Raw genomic sequence first — 17,362 nt, 5'->3', positions numbered from 1 at the left:
CATCGCTTGCTGCAAAGGATATATTGTCTTTATTAGGATAATGAGAGACCTGCTCCAAAATATGTGGATAAGGACCAGAGCAGATGGACTGAATGGAGCTGTGTTTGGCAGCCGTGCACGGAGCACTGTGAGGAGCTTTGAAGCAATGCCAAGCTCTTTGGAGATGGCATCATTGTGGACCATGTCACTGCGAACTGGCTGCAGGGCCTGGCTGACCCAAATGATCTAAGTTACTTTTACGCTTATGATGCTAGCTTTTTAAAAGATAAATCAGGATCCTTAACAATTTCATTTGGAGGAGGTTGGCACCTACAACGTGTAGGCACCAGGAGGAAGCAACGGAGAATTTGTCATAGGCCGGCCTTGAAGGGGCTTGAAGCCAGTCATGCGTGGACATTGATCTGTCCTTTGGCTGGTTCTCTCCTGGTCCTTTGAGCTTCAACACCCATGTTACTTTGGAAGGCTCCCCCTCAACCTCAGTCCATGATTTGTAACCTTTTATTCACATATTCCTCACATACTAAGCACTTGCTGTGCATCAGGCACAGTTTTGGGCTCTGGAGCTGCATCAGTGAGGAAAATAGATAGTGTGCTCACCCGTGATACAGATTAGAGATTTCTGTGTAGCTCTCTGCCTTCTCACACTGGGCAGGGAGCTCCCTGAAGACCAGGAGCACATCTTTATCTCTGTCCCCCCCCACCCCCCTCCCAAGGGCTGCCACATGCCGCAAAGCAGGTGTTCAGTAAGTGTTTGTGGAACAAGGGAAGACAGCACCGACAACAATATAAGATAAGTAGTTACTAAAATAAAAATTAACATTTGTACATATTTTTACAGGTGTCAAAACATCCTCCATACAGATTATCTCATCTGACACTTCCCAACAGCCCTGTGCGAAGCAGTCGTTTCTGTTTGTGGGTAGGAATATTGAAGCTTAGAGAAATGAGGATCTGCCCAGCTTTAGAACATGGGACTTTTAGTTCCGAGTCCTATGTGCTTCTTTTATAAAGAACTTGGGGGAAATAATAAGCTGGGAAACCCAGGGAAGGGAGAGGGCATCAGGGAACACTGGTGCTGAAGCTCTGGGTGCAAAATGGGTCTGAGGATCAAGCTGGGGTTCAGGAGGAGGATGCACCAGGAGAGATGTGATTGCAGGGAGCCCTGGGCAGCTCTGGCGTCCAAATGACACTGTGTGACCTAAGGAGACTGAGAGAATAGGTCCTGGAAGACACCTTGAAATGACCTGGTCCAGCCTAGAAGTTCTAGCCTGGCTAACTCAGCATTCCTGGGGACTTTCTAAAAAAGTGCTTCCCAGAGCCCATGTCTGGAGACTTTAATTCAGATTTTGGGGATATCTTTTTTTTTTTTTTTTTTAAAGTTTCAGCATCTTTTGGACACTTAAGCTCCCCTTTAAAACTTCCTATTCAGTTTTCATCTGTTGGACTCAGTCTTGGAATTCAAAAGTCATTTAGCATTTCTGGCTATGCTATTTTCCACGGTTACCTAGCCTCACCTATAGAAACCATGTTATCTGAGATTTGTCAGCAGCGGTCTGCATTTCCCCTAGCAGTTGAAGCCTAGCTCCGATCTGCCAGCTGCACTCCTCAACCTCATCTCACACACTGGTCCTCCCGCCCATCTGCCTGAGAAGGAAGGAACAGCTTCTTGGGTTGACTGTGAGTGTATATGTTGGTCTGTTCCCCCATCTTACAGCCTTCTTGCAGGCTGGGACTGAGGTTTCTGGTCAGGTTGGTACCAGATACTCTGTCTGGCTAGCCCACTACGGCATGATTTGAGCAGTGTAGCATAATCTAAACAACCAGGACCGTATCCAAGGGCATTTTCAGTAAGTCTCAGGAATGTTTTCAGGGTAACTGGCACAGATCGTGGATGCTGTCTGTAGAGTGGACTGATTTCTGGTGCTCCCAGACTGGCCATTGCCTCTCACTGGGTGCGTCTCGTACCTCCTCTATATTTGTGTTTAATATTTGAGCTAGAGGGCATTAGAACACTGTGGCTGGTTGCCCTGGTCCTGAGATTGAACACTGATGGCTCTGACCAGGGTGCTGTGAGCTGAGCAGTCAGATATCCTTCCCAGAGACTGTTTAGATGGACAGGAATATTTTCCATCACTTTGCGCTTAGTTGGTTTCGATTATTGCCAAGTGAGATAAAGGAATATGTGTGTGTGTACATAAATTTATATATATATATAAATTTTTAATTTACATGACTCTTCCCACTAAGTTGGAAATTCCTTGGGCATAAAAACTGGTGTGATTCATCCTCCTGTTCCATTCCTGGTGAGTGTGTGTATTTAGTTTATTGGTCCCATGAAAGTATACGTGTGAATAAGATTCAATTCTTTAAAATTCAACCTGTAGTTTAGTACCATCTAGTCTTTGAAAAGTGTAATACTTCATGTAAATATGAGTAGTAAGAACAAAGAAATTTCTCAGCCCCCAGCAGTCCCTGATTTCCATTGCCTCAATCAGAATATAGCCTCCCAGGCTACGAAAACAAAGCATTTTCAGTTTTTTTGCTTTAGTATTAAAATGTATTGAAGGACATAGAAAATATTAATGTTTTATAATAATCAATGGTGTACAAAATAAAAAGTCTAGTTTCTATTTTCAGTCCAAAGAATTAGGGACAATTATAAGCAGCGGTAACCTCAAAATGGAAGATGGTACAATGGAATTGCTTTTTGCTTTGTTCTGTACTGCTTTGAAAAGCAAAAAGCAAAATCCATCAACTTTTCACACAACTTGACCTATTGATCCTACTTCTGGATATTTATCCTAAATAAATACAGTAATTCAAAAGATGCAAGAAGCAAGATAAGTGGAGATTTCACCCTTGAACTCTATGGTGAAAAACTAGAAACACGTAGACGTTCCGTGAAAGGGAAATAGTTCAATAATTATGGGACTGCAACATGTTGGAATATGAGTCAATTTTAAAATAATTATGAAGACTGTGTAACTTTGGAAGAAGAGTATAAAACTGTGTTTGCTAGGATTACAAATGTTGAAAATATGCACGTGTGCCTCTTGGCAAGAAAGAAAGTAACGTGCAGCATGAAGGTGTTCTCCAAGGATAAAATAATACATGCCAGACTACTAACAATGGTTATCTCTGCTGGAAAGGATGATGGCTGATTTTCTCTCCCTCTTCAATCTGCTCTGTAGTTTCCAAGTTCGGCATTAACATTTCTCGTTTTCAGGGCAGAATCCAATGGACTCTGTGAATGAGCCTTTTTGGCCTGGGAAAATAAGGGAGGATGCTGCTGCTGCAGCATATTATGGGTTAGCATTGACTTAACACTATTTTTACAGTAAAATTAAGCGTTCCTTAAAAAAAAAAAGTAAATAGACTGTATTCCCAGAAACTGGCCGCTTCTCCCAACATCTTTGGTTGCCACCCTGGTCTTTGTCGCTAGCCTGGATTATGCTGATAACTTCCGCTTGCCCTGTCTTTTGTCTTGGGCCAGGTCTCATCACAGCAGCCAGAGAACTGATCTGAACACACACCTCAGGTGCGACGCTCCTGCTCAGCAGCCTGTAGCGGCTCCCCGCTTGACACAGAGTGACAGAGGAGGCCTCAGCCCCTGTCTCTAACAGTGCTTTCCCTCCCTCAGGCCAGCCACACTGGCTGCTGACCTTTCCCCCAACAAGCTAGACTTCATCCCTCCTTGGGACTTTTGTGCGCCCTCTGCTGGCAGCTTTCTTCCCCCAACACAACCACAAGCCACTCCCCCCTCTTTTTCCTCTTCTCTGCTTGGATCTTCCTTGACCATCCATATAAGATCCATCCTCTGGCACCCTCCTCTTGCGCATGCTCTCTAGACCCTTAGGAGCCTCCTCCTCCTGCGCATGCTCTCTAGACCCTTAGGAGCCTGCTCATTTTTCCTTATTGCACTGTATGTGCCCCTTCTCCTATTCTATACATGTTATGTATATTATGTAGTCTTCCTCCTACTAAATGTAACTTCCATAAGAGCAGGGGTTTGGGACCTGCTCTGTTCACTGATGAGTCTAATATGTGCCTGGCATATAAATACTTAATATATATTTGTTAAATTAATGTGCTCACAAATGGTTTGAATCCAATGAGGGCCTGCTGGGAGCTCCATTTAGAGGAAAAATACAAGTTGGGGCTGAGACTTGGGTGGAAGAAGCCCCTTATGAAATGTCCAAGAGTCCAGAGCCAGAGTCTTTGGGTCACAGAACACTTGAGTCTGGTCTGGCAGTCACACACAGCATCCCAGGGTTGGATGGAGCTCGTGGTTAGGGCATCCGTTCCTAGACCATACCTCCCTGTTGGGAGGGTGGTCCTTGCTGCCTTTCCCCCAGGAGTTGTGGCAGGTGATAGCTCATTCTTGTAACAGTGGGCCAGGGTGTGAGCAGACCCAGGCTGTCTTCTGGAGGTGCTCACCAACCAGAGTGGACCTGTGTTACCCACGCTGCTCATTAGAGAGGACCAGTGTCAGACAAGTTCAGTTCTCAGCTGGTCACAAAAGGAGCAAGACCCTACTGCACAGGTCCCTCATTGTAAAAAACAGGAAGTCGTCAAAACAACAAAACTAGGAGCTTCACTAATTAGATCACTGGACCCTCCTAAGAAGCAATGCATCCTGGATCAGCTGCTCAATTTGCATGAATGGAATGAAGGGGCAGCAAAAAGGGGAGGGATGAAACAGTGAGCTAGATAGATGATACACTATTTTCCTGCAACAGGGATGTCATTAGCAGCCTCCATCAGCAATCATATCCCTGGAGAAAGATGGTCATTAGTTTTAACTTGACTTAAACATTAAGTGAAACAATGGTTTTTTTTTTTAGTTGGATCTTTTCTTAATGTAAGCAATGAATAGCTTTGATTTTCTTTGTACACTTTGCAAATAGTTTGTGCATTTCCTACCTATGAACGTCACTGCTAATCAGCGTATCCCTCTGGCTGCCCTGTTATTTAACCTGTTTTTGCAAAAACTGTCCACACTGGTGATTTTGGTCAAGCCAAATACACCTGGGTAGGTCCCAACTTGTCAAACTGTACTTCTTTACTCTAGAGAAAAAAGATTGCATGTCTGGAATCTGACCACTTCTCAAGACACCTGTTCTACCCCAAACACCATCATCTTTTGCCTGGCTACCATGTACTCCAGGAGTTGGTCTTCCAACTCTTACATCTACCATCCTGTCTCCTACAGTCTACTCAATTCACTAGCCAGAGTGCCCTTGTGACTAGAATGGGCTTCTTAATTTTACCCACTGGCATTTGTCATGTCAGCTGCTCAACCTCATGCAATAGGATTTAAGTGTGCCCAGAACTATCTCCAAGTGTGTCCAGAACTATCTCCAGAGGTTTGATCTTTTACATCAACCATTCAGGAGAGCTGCTGTCTGTGGAACTGTCTGAAGGCAGAGGAACACAGAGGAATGCCAGGGAGGGCTAGGAGGAACTTCTCTAATCAGGAAAGGAGAATCATACACCACTACTGTAGACAAAAAAAGAACCCACCTAGTTTTATTTTTATAATGTGTTACTGTCTTGTGTGTTGGTAACTGAGTCACCAAAAGTCTGCCCTACTTTGATTGCCAACTCCTCTGAAGTGGCTCAGATATTTCCACTTCTGTGGAGGGATTTGGTTGGTTCTGGTTTTGAGGTAAGGGTAAATAGACTCATGAACTTTTACTGTCATTGGGGTGTGTAGCCTTAGACTAAGAAAACAGTTGTTCTTGTTTAATTCTGAGACTGACATCCAAACAGTCATCCAAATGTCAACCAAAATACTCTAGTTTGATTGTGATTCTGTTTAGGTGATATAATGTAGATCCTCTTCCTATACAAAAGGGTTATCTAAAATATGCCCTAAACTCTAGGAAATCAAGTACTCTTTTATCTCAACTTATTCTAAAGACCTTAGTAAAAATTGTGTAGAGACATTTCTTTACCTTTGGGACAAAGTGGCTTTGATTTTGGAAACCCATTTAAAGTGGCTGATACAAGCATCAGCTAAAATGAAGCTTTGTTCTTTGGTGCGTACTTTTGTGATGCCAGTGATCTGTCATCCACCTCCAAGATCATTATTGGAATGGAACGACTCTGTGCTCATCTTATTTTCTTTTTTGTGAGGTGTGTCATTTGGGAGCTCTGGGGTCACTACTGGCCCATAGACAACTTCACAGGCCATCTCTTCAGCAGGACTGTCCTGGCCTGACAGCTGTTGGCTGAGTCCCCAGGTGCTTCCAGAGCGAGGACTGTTGTGTTAAAACCACCTGCCATCTGTTGGTACAAAATTTTTGGATTCTAAATGATGAGTCACTTATGGCTCCTACTGTTCTTTCTGCTGCCAAGATTAATTTACCTATTGGACTTTATCAGGAAATACACTGGGATAACTTGTCATAAAGCTTTGTCCTATGCAGAGTTCACGTCTCTAATGAGCAATCTTCCCAGGGCCACCAATGGAAAAGATGGAGAAAAAGTGTCCTTTAGGGGAGGCAGGCAGAAGCCACAGTATGACATAATATGACCCTCACTCTGGGGCCTTCCATGCACATAACTGTAACAGCTGGATTCAGTAGGTTTGGGAGTCTAGTAGTGGTTCCATGTTCTCTTGCCAACACTTTGTTAGAAGGGCACCCGTGGTGGTCACCAAGTGTGGCATAAGGTAGGCCCTCAGTGACTGTTGGTTAATTGTATGACTGAGGTCTATGACCACAGAATGGGTAAGTCTCCTTAGGGCCACAGGTTTAGTGTGTTGACCCGGTTGAGCCTATTACCCCAGGTTGCCCAACTGGTAATGCCACATTCACAGCCAAAAAGATCTCTAGATCCCAGTATAGTTCTTAGCACTTCTCAAAATCAAGAGCAGTTTGAATGATGTTTAGGGGAAGCTCAGTGCTAAGACAGAAGCTAGAAGCAGGAGCCATGGGGTTTGTGTGTTGGTATCTGCAGTGTGTGTGTGTGTGTGTGTGTGTGTGTGTGTGTGTAAGAGGACTTAGTTCTAATTATAGAACAAGTGCTTTCCAAAGGAGAAAACTGAACATTGGGTTAACAAATCCCCCTGTCCACGAGCGTGTGGTGGCTAAAGTCTCAGGCTACAGTACAAAATATGCTTCTGCACAAATAGCTTCACACAAATCAGTTTTTATTGTTAGTATCATCATCTTTTGTCCAAAAACTGTTTATTATGATGGTTCAAATCTAGCTTTATTTGCATATCCTAGAATATCCTAAAATGTTTCTGCTTCACGCCTCCCATGTTTTTATCACCCCATAATTCTAAACTCCATGCCACAAGAAAACTCCTAAGAACAGGAGACTCTGACTCTTTCAACCAGGTTCCATTTCCCCCAAGTTTTCTAAAGCTTTCCTGTCTGGAGAAATTAGCAAGTCATGGGTGGGTGGGATTTTATTCTTACCACAGGTGGGCGTGATTTTATGGGTGGTTCTTCCTCCAGCCTCCTAGGGCGGAGGCAGAGTTACACACTTGTGTGCCCGGGGAAGGTGAAGTTCCTCTATTGTAGATCCCAGCCTCAAGCCATTCATCTCTTCTGCATGGTCAGGGATTGGAAGAGGTGGCCAGCTGCATGGGTCTATCCAAGGCACAGCCAGCCTTGCACCCCCTGCTGATCTTTCCAGTCAAAGTGCTGACTGACCAAGCATTGGTGAGATGTATTAAGAAATTTTGCAAACATTCAGAAGTAACCTATTCTAGAGTGATCTGGGGGTGGGGTGCAGCTGGGACAGGGGGACCTTTTTCAGAGCAAACCATGTGGTGGTAATTGCCATCACCAAGGCATCACCAGTGTTTGAGAATATTTCTAACCATTGGTCTTATCTATGCGCAAAATGCCTCTGCTGCTGAGGTAGCAACATTTATGTGCTTCTAGAACTCCTGATGGCTGCCTTCTCTGCCTACCTAGGAGGTAGGAGCATGTACCAGTGCCCAGGGCTTTGTGATGGTTGTGCTCTGGGGCAGGCAGGAAAAGATGCCCAGAAGGTCCGAGGGTTGCCTACTCTCAATGGCAATTTGGCCTCCAGATGAGTTGTGGGAGCACTTTGGCAAATTTTCTACACTTTCACTTCACAGTTGGAAAAATAAGGCTCCACAGTCTTCAGGGCAACTAAGGCCAAGGTGGTCAGATGCACTCCATGCCAGCGAGCAGCTGCGCGGTCCTGGCCTCACATAGGACAGCAAACTAGGCCAGAGGGGTGCCCTCCTCCTCCCACAGAGTATTTAAAATCAGACCACAGGGTGCTTTTGTCACTATGGAAAGAATCTTCTACGTCTGAGGCAGGCCAGTCACCAAAATAGGGAGTAAAATAATTTACCTACACCCAGGTAGGCCACGGGGCCCTTAGTACAAACTCATACAGACTTGTAGGTTTGTATATTTTGAAAACAAATGATTTCTTTACAGACAGAAGTAAAGGAATCAGGTCACACCAACTTGTCTTGGTTTTAGAAGAATTTTGCATACAAAGAAGAACAGCCAAAAGCTACAAACCTGGTCAGTGTCTATGAAAATGTATCCACAGCCAGATGAGCAACCTACCTTTCAGTTCCAGGACTGTTTTAGAAAAATGTTGGAAGCTTTGTATTAGCTGAAGAACTATTCTTTCCCTTGATGTCACCTCAAACAGGAATCCCCAAGAGATTATGCAGAAGGGAAGATAGGGTTAACGGCCTGTTTCTTAAAGACACTTGTGAAAAATACAAATCCCTTAAATCCTAGTTATTTACCAGACTAGAATCCTCTCTTGAAAGTGTTTAATCCTGGTCAAATACAGAAAGACAAACCACTGGCTTCAAGAATCACAGTTCATTGTAAGGGAGGCAGGTGCTCCAGAGAGGACCGCTGTCTTGGAAGGTCCCAACACTGTGGGAGGGAGAAGGCCTGGCCGCAGCTGTCTCAGGAAGAGCCTTGGTCCCCACCGGTGGCCCTGGGGGTGAACTGGATGAATGGCTGAGAGTCCTCCCAGCGCACTCTGCACAGGTGCAGGTGTCACGGCCTCAGAGGACACTCTGTGGACTCAAGGCCAAGGGGCACAGCTGCACCAGGCTCACATGGCACTTAGAACCAGGCTTCCTGGGAGGCCTCAGCACCCAAGCGTGCTCCTTGCTCAGAGACCCAGGGCTCCGGTAGGGTGCCGTGGACTCAGGGCCACCGCTCTCCCTCTTCCTGTGAGATGCCCAGCACCGACATGTGTGGGATCCCGCACTCCTGCAGAGACTTGGTGAGATCAGAGAACCGTCTCCTGGGCACCTCCATTGTTTCAATGCTGCAGTGTCCATAGGTGGCTTTGTTCTTCTGCTCAGCCACAGCAACCACCGTTTGCAGGTCATCAGTTGGCCGGAAATGGCGGACAAACCTTTGGCCCGATGGTGACCTGACAGCGAGCAGCAGCCTGGGTTCTTGTTCTGAGGGTTCCTCCAGGTTTCCAGCCCCAGCGGTGCCCTGCCTCTTGGTGCGGAGGATGAATTTCCTCTCCAGGGCACAAACTTGAGCTTGAGCACTGGAATCTTCTTTGCTTGTCTTCATAGAGCAGGGCCCCTCTTGGTAGCGTGCCTGGATGCTGCTCCGCTGTGGCGAGCAGGCCTTTCTAGCTACTGTGTCCACAGCTCCCTCCTCCAGGCTTCTTCTGTTGATGGAAGGAAGGACCGGGTATTTATTGAGAGAAGAGGAAGCCCCAATGGGCACTTGGTGTAGCCGCTCAGGGATCTCACCAGCGGCTCCCTGAGCTGGCAGTGTGGGCGCACAGGCTCCTAGTTTCTGGCTGCCTGGTGACTCACTGGGATTGGCTGGAGGTGGAGAGGGAAGTGTATGGTGAGCACACTCCTCTGTGCCCTGTGGTTTGTGGAGACGTGGCCTTGTCCGGCCCTTGGCAGACTTGGGCCTGATGAGGTGCATCTTTAGTGAGTCTGGCTGCCAACTGAAGCTGTCAGCAGCTGTGCCGGCAACAGTACTGCGTTCAGGTGTTGCTATGTTCACAGGGGCTTCTGTGGCCATTGCTTCTCAGGACCCCTAAGGAAACAGCAGAAAACAGACAAGGTCATGGGTTAAATAAACTTCCTGGGACAGCTGGGTCCATGCATCCACTCTCCCGGTGCCAAGAATAAGCACCAGTGGGCCAGAGTCTGGGATCTTTCTTGGATTTCTGGCATCTAAAGAGGGACAGGCACTGGGGATGTAGTTCAGTGGTAGAGTACTTGCCTGGCATGCACAAGGCCCTGAGTTCAATCCCCAGTACCCAAATAAAAATAAAATAAAAAAAAAGAGGAACACTAACTTTCATGCATTCATTCATTCATTCATTGTGGGGACTTAGGACTGTCTCAGCGAATCAAAGTTGTTGCAGTTTAAATTAGTGTAATGAGGGAAGACTAGCGTTAGGCCTACAAGTAAATAGCTATTCCAAAGAGTAAAAACTGCTATGAATAAAACAAAGTATTGTATCAAAGAATAGCTAAGGTGGAAAACTAATTATTATTCTTATGAGGAGGGGTCTTTAAGCTGAGAGACCCCACTAATAAAAAGGAACAAATCATGTGACAACGTATAGCAGGGGTCAACCAACATTTCCCATAAATATCATCAGCTTTGGGGGCCGCATGATCTCTGTTACAACTCCTCAAGCCTCCACTACAGCACAAAACGAATACAGGCACTACGTTCAGCACATGGGCTGTGGCTACATTCCAGGACAACTTCATCTACAAAAACAAGGGATAGGCCACACTGGGCCCCAGGGTCACAGTTTGCTTGCCCTTGATCTAGAAAAGTGTCCAGGAAGACGGAAGGGCACAGACGAAGTTCTGGAGCAAGGAGAGTTTCGTGTGCTCAAGGATTTTCTAGCTTCTGGACTGAGGATCCCTCCCTTGGAGGTGGTCTCTTCCATCCACAGATGCAGAGGCATAGTCAGGAGAGTTAGGGGTGTCTGCCTTTGTCCAGAGAGGGAAACTCATGCTGTCAAGATACTCAGCAGGGAAACCAGGCTCAGCTCCACTCAAGAGCATTTATCTACTCACGTACGCCCCTTTGGAGAGCTCCCTTAAGGAAAGGACAAGCAGCCTGCCCTGGCATCATTATTCACAGCAGAACAGCCTCTCTCTGGGATCTCTGTGTTCCCTTTGCACCTCAGTCCTTCCTATTTCCTCTTACTCTATCTACCCAGTTTGCCCTTACTTCACTTTCTTTCCTACTGTCTTGTCATTCAACCTTGCCCCGTGGCGGCGCTGCAGAAATCACTCAACATAATATCCCTCCCTAACTTGGTCATCAGGGGCGGGAGGACAGGAACAGGAAGGCTCCAATGCTGCTCCAGCCACCTGCCAGAGCTCATAAGGCAAGGCACTGGGATTCTAAATGAGGGGTCGACAAACCTTTCCTGTAAAGAGCCAGAGAGTGGCTATTTGGGGCTTTGCAGACCACACAGTCTGTCCTAAGTACTCAATTCTGCCTTTATAGCACAGCCGCAGACAGTATGTAAATGAACTTGTATGGCTGTGTCCAATAAAGCTTCGTTTAAGGACTCCGAAATTTGAATTTCATATAATTTTCAAATGTCACAAACATATTCCTCTTCCCCCCAAAACAATTTAAAAATGCAAAGGCTATTTTTAGCTCACAAGCCACACAGTGACAGTTGACCAGCCAATTTTGGCCCATGGGCTGTAATTTGTCAGACCCCATCCTTCTTTTTTTTTTGGTACCGGGTATTGAACTCATGACCTTGCTGCTGAGCTAGATTCCTGGCCTAAACCCCATCCTAAACCAACTCTAAGAGAAATCTGAGCACATGCTAATGCTACAGCCACACGAAGGGGAAGATAGAGTGGCTGCTCGCTGGTCACACAGCTAGCTGGTGAGAGAGTCTGAGAGACTGTCACAGAACCCAGGTTTTGTGACATTCAGTCCTGTGTCCTTTGCACTCAAAAGAGTTGCTTCTTAGAGGGCCTGTCTTGGTTGTCCCCAGTACATCATGTAAGGTCTCTTGATTTCTGGTTACATTTCTGTCTTTCAACTACCCTGGGAACACTTCAAGGATCTCCACACTGGGTCTCCCACCAAGGGCGCTCATGACAGCCAGTTAAATCCAAAGAGAAGCAACACACCAAGACGTGGTAGAGCATGTCTCTGTGCAGACCCAGGACTACCAAGCCACGTCACCTCCTCTTTCCTCGCCATCTTGGCGATCACTTCATTAACACCACTGCCACCACTTCCTCCTCCCGGTCCATGGTTCCATCTCTCCCAGAACACTGCAAACATCTGGTTGGACTCCCTGTTTCCCTCTGAATCCTGATCACCATGGTGATTACTGCTTTCTCTGCTCACAGGCTGACCACATCCCTCTCAGCCTTGTAAGACCTTCTAGTCATTTCCTAGTACTTCCTTGTCCCCAAACAGCATGTTTGCATGCAAGGACAGAGGACCAGGAATCAGGCGACCTGAATTCTTTTTCAGGCTTATAAGCCCACCACTCTACATTTCTGTTATAGAACTTTCCCCATTTTTTACATTAGCTGCACAACCTGGAAAATATTAAAATACCTGTAAACTTCAGTCTCTTTGCCTACAATACAAAGAGAAGAACATGAAATAATGTAGGTCAAGCAGGAAACACCAAACCTGGTACATAGTAGAGGCTTGACTATATGTTAAGGACTTTCTTGTGTTCTGGTTGTGTATCTGTTTAGTATGTTCCGTTGTTCCAGGTCCGGTGGCTCACCTGTTGCTTTCAAGCTTTAACCCCAGGTCTCCTTGGTGGTCTTCTTCCTAGTCAGTACTAACCAGCAGGGGGAGTTCTAGGACCCATGGCTCCCTGTCTACTACATAGACATGACAGGAGGTTGATTTCAGTGAGCTACTATCTATGCAACTGCCTCAAAAATAGGAAACAATTCCTGAGTCAGTTCTCCCTTCCAAGTACTAACCAGGCCCGACCTTGCTTAGCTTCTGAGGTCAGATGAGATCCGGTGCGTTGAGGGTGGTGTGACTGTAGACTCTGAGTCAATTCTTTCCCTTCTGATTCCACACTTTTACTTTTACTCAAATTCACTTCCTCCAAGCTCCCTTCTTCACCGAGTCCTGAACAGGGTCATTCAAACCCTCTGACTTTCTCTTCTAACCTTGCCATTCTGAGCGCATTTCCAGTGTTGCCTCATTGTAGGGAGCAACCTCTTTCTCACTACCAAAACATGGTATCTCTATATATTCACGATGTCCTGCTGTGTTCAAAATCTTGGACAAAGTTATCCCCTCTTTCCTACTCTCAAGGCCTCTGCGTTTGCTCTGTTCCACTCACAGCTGGAGTCTTTTTCCTCTCTCATTTTCCATTTCTATTTTCACACCCAATCTAGCTGCTAGTATTCAGGAGCCTTCTCCTCGGCGGAATTTTAGCATCAGAATTACCTGCCCATCTCCTTGCTAATTTCATCAATTTCCTGGTCAACGGTGAAGAGTCTGTTTCCCCTCTGAGCTCAGTTTTAAAGTCTTTCTCTTGTAATGAGGCAGCTCTGCCACTGTACTAAGGATGGTGTGAGAAGGCATTACTGTCCAACTGCTGTGCCAAAGACAAGCTCGACTCCCTTCTTTACCCACCCTCCCACTAAGGAATGGCTATTAATTTGCCACAGTTTCTCCAGAATTATCACAAGCTTGGCTTCCACCACCCACACATGCCTCAGGAAGGCTTAGCTGTCAGTAAGTTTGGTAACTTAGAAACCTCTTCCTTTAACAACTTTGATGAGCAAAGTCATATGTTCTCACAGGCTCTGCTGGATTATTTTTAACAGCAAAACTTGAGTATGTGCATGCACTCGCTACACCTTTTGGTGCTATATAATTAGCCATGTTCAGGGGGGTGTCACATTCAAGACACCCTGGTCATAAGATAACATGACTGCGAGCTATCAAGGAGAAAAACCTCCATGATGACTAATTCCCATAAGCCCACTCATGGTTATTTAGAGACTAACACCTCCTTCAGGTAAAACCATTGCATCCAACCTGCTTTCAGAGCCCACTGCCTCCTCCTGAGTGCAGAGACCATCTGTTACATGGAGGGAAGAAACACCAGCTCCTCTAGCATCCAGCGCAAGGGCAGGGGAGGTGGAGGAAACAGGTGTTTGGGAATCTGAGCCAACTGTGCCTTTATATTCACACCGTGGATCCCAAACTCTGCCTGTCACCCTCGGTCCAGGCAGGCTTCTGTAGCAGCCATCATTATCCCTGCTTAGCTCATTTCATCACCCTGAGGCCTGGCAGACACTCAACCACAAAGTGATTTGACAAGATCTAGGTGTGAGCATCCATCAAGCTGCCAGCTGAATAGGCAAGTGGCCTGTTTACTTAAACACAGTAACTGCACTGCAGAGGCCTCCTAGGAGGCAGGAAACAAACACTGAGAACGGTTTCCAAGAAGTTGCCAGAAGGGCAAGTGCCCATTCCTTCAGATTCATCACCAGGTCAACTGGAGGGAAGGAAAATTTGATGAAAAAAGCTACAGCAAGATTTTTGTTTTCCAAGGGTATCCACAACCCACTACAGGGTCCGACTATCCTATTTTACAACCCAAATCTAAACTTACAGTAAAAGCAATAAAATATAACCACCTACATACCATCTGCTGGTATATACCAAGATGCATACATAGGAATTGGTCTTTTAAAAATGTTTACCAGTTAATACCACCTCCTTCCACCCCCACCTCTACCCAACCAGGCTTGCAGGATGAGAGTGCTTAGAAGAACCAACAGGAGATGGTTGTTGGGTGGAGGATGAGAAAACTTTGGTACCATTCCCAGTTCTGCCTCAGACAAATGATTAGAATGCACTGTCCTATGCAGAGTGCCACCCTGAACTAAAAGCCACCAAGTGCTCAACGGATGGGAAAGGGAACTGGGGATGATTCCAGCGGCAAAAGGGCGGGGAGGTGGCGGGGTAATGCAATTATGTACAAGCCCTGCCAGCCCTGGAAGCACACAAGCTTAAGGTGCACAAGGAAGCATTTGCGGGGAAGGGCAGAAAGAGCATCTAGAAAGTCAGAATGGACCTGAACAAAAAGCATAGAAATGGGGGAGGCTCCCTCTGGTTCTCCGTGTCACTGGGACCTCCTTTTCTCCCTCGGGAGAAGGCTGGTCCAGGGGCTGGTTGTGCACAGCCCACCAACATGTCATAGCTCTGTGGTTTCTTAGGCCCCTCCGCAGCCGCAGAGTCTGGAGCTTGTCCTATTCAGCAAAGATAATCTCTGGCAGGGCTTGCTGTGCGCCTGGGGAAAAGCTAGTTCTCACACACTCCCCTCCAGTCTCCTGAGGTTCGTCCCTGAGGCCAGGTCTGGGCAAGCTGTGAGGGCATGATGCCAGGCTTTCTGGAACTGGCCTGTCCCGGCCTCTCTGAGGTCAGCGGGGACTGTGGGCAGGCCAGGGTCGGGCAGCCGCTGGCCTAGCTCACCTCGCAGCTCCGCTCCATCCGCCTCCGCCGCGGGCGCCCGGCTTGGTGCAGCTGGTAAACAGCCACGTCTCCAGGGCAACCGCCAGGGGTGGGGGCCACGTGCTTCCGGTCTGACCGGAACCGGACAGACGAGTGAGAGTGCAGTAGGGGAGGGGGCGGGCAGGCCTTTGTCTTTTGGAGGCAGCAGGAATCCTGGCTTTGGCCTCTTCGTCCTGCAGGCTTCGTCTTTCTCACCTCACCTGCCTGCCTCTGCATCTTGTCTCCTGGGGAGACTGAATCTAGGAGAAGGAGAGTTCTGGCCTGGGCTGCTAGATGGAGAGGGGAGCGGCGTCCTACCTCCACCAGCCCCAGACCAAGTTGTGACTTTGGGTCAGACTTGACCTTCTCAGCGTCCTCCTGTAAAATGAGACTGGGGGACTGATTGTGTCCTGTGGACTCTGGAATCTGAGTGGCTGCTCCTAGGGTGTCTATTGAGAGTTGTGGAGCAGGACCACGTGTCCACTTGCCTTTCTTGCTATCACCCTTTCAGTATCAGCTCCTTGACCTCATTGCCACATCAGACGCACACTAAGCAGCATCCTGAACCTTGTGATCAAGGGCAACCGCACCTTCTTTGAGGGGCAAGCCCAACCTTTAACTCTGCAGCAGTTCTGGGCACTAATACAGTTGCTTTTCAACATCGTCAAGACTTCTTGACGATGGAGTCAGAGGACGGCCCCTTTCCATTCCAGCAGGCAGGAGAAAGCATGGAAGAAAAGCAGACAAGTTTGTAGGTACAATGGTAGATGACCGAGAAAGTTTTCATACCATGGCTTCTATTTTTTCTTTGCAGAGGACAACAAGATTATCTTCCAAGAAGGGAGAGGGAGAGATGGGAGGTTTCAGGAGTGAGAACAAGGTTTGAAATAGCCATGGAGGCTATTGAATAGCCTTGCACTGTGGGCTTTCTCCCTGCCGTGATCCGTGGTCCACTGCTTCAGCCATTCTCTTGGCAGGAATCCTCCATGTCCTTGTCCTGCCTGCTGTCTTTCCATCCCATTCACTTGATGAATCCTCAACCCAAATCTACTGTGCCCAGGTAGTGGAGAAATCTTGGCAGCCACAAACTTTGACCATGGAAAAATTTCATTTCCAACCTCCGTTGGCCCCTCACCCCTGCTCAGCAAGCCTTCCACTCTCCCTTCTCAGCTCTCTCTCCTTTTTCCTCCATGGCTATTTCAAACCTTGTTCTCACTCCTGAAACCTCCCATCTCTCCCTCTCCCTTCTTGGAAGATAATCTTGTTGTCTTCTGCAAAGAAAAAATAGAAGCCATGGTATGAAAACTTTCTCGGTCATCTACCATTGTACCTACAAACTTGTCTGCTTTTCTTCCGTGCTTTCTCCTGCCTGCTGGAATGGAAATGGGCCGTCCTCTGACTCTATCCAAAGTTGAGTGTGTCACCATGGTGCTCCAGAGCCCATTCATTCCCTGCCACATGGTCACATTTGAAAGTCACACTCTCTTTAGACTGCAGGCTTTTGCTCCTGCTGTCCCATTGTCCTAGAAGATTCCTCTCCTCCTCTCTAGCCCCTTCCTTCTTTCATCTACTTAACTCGCATTCATCCTCCATGTCCCAACCTAATGGCTGAAACCTTTTTTCCAAGTTGGAATTAAGATAGCTTCAGGCGTCCCAGCTGGGTTGCTGTCTGCTAGGCTGTAAGTCACTTGCAATAATTTAGAGACTATATCATTAGAAGATACATTACTAGGCATCCAATAACCATAGATTCATTGTCTAGCATTGTGGCTAAATGATTGCTGTTTGGTCTGACCTGGACATGTAGGATTTTGATAAGAGTGACTCTAAGCCTTCTTCAAGGCATTCACAATTTGAGAAAACACAATTGTGCACTG

At 46.8% G+C, this 17,362-nt stretch overlaps 1 protein-coding gene across 1 annotated transcript; it reads right to left on the bottom strand.

The window, feature by feature from the left end:
- Positions 1 to 7,139: 7,139 nt before the first annotated feature.
- Positions 7,140 to 15,568, bottom strand: Ubxn10 (UBX domain protein 10). Its single transcript, XM_005394678.2, has 2 exons — positions 15,468 to 15,568; positions 7,140 to 10,037 (listed from the first exon to the last, which is right to left on the bottom strand). The coding sequence occupies exon 2, from the start codon at positions 10,020 to 10,022 to the stop codon at positions 9,171 to 9,173; it is 852 nt and encodes a 283-aa protein (XP_005394735.1). The 5' UTR covers positions 10,023 to 10,037; positions 15,468 to 15,568; the 3' UTR covers positions 7,140 to 9,170.
- Positions 15,569 to 17,362: the final 1,794 nt, after the last annotated feature.

Source organism: Chinchilla lanigera, unplaced genomic scaffold, assembly GCF_000276665.1.
Source record: "Chinchilla lanigera isolate Chin_1 unplaced genomic scaffold, ChiLan1.0 scaffold00051, whole genome shotgun sequence".
NCBI classification, from domain to species: Eukaryota; Metazoa; Chordata; class Mammalia; order Rodentia; family Chinchillidae; genus Chinchilla; species Chinchilla lanigera.
Note: the sequence above shows the minus strand (reverse complement) of the source record. Positions and strands in the feature narration are given on the sequence as shown.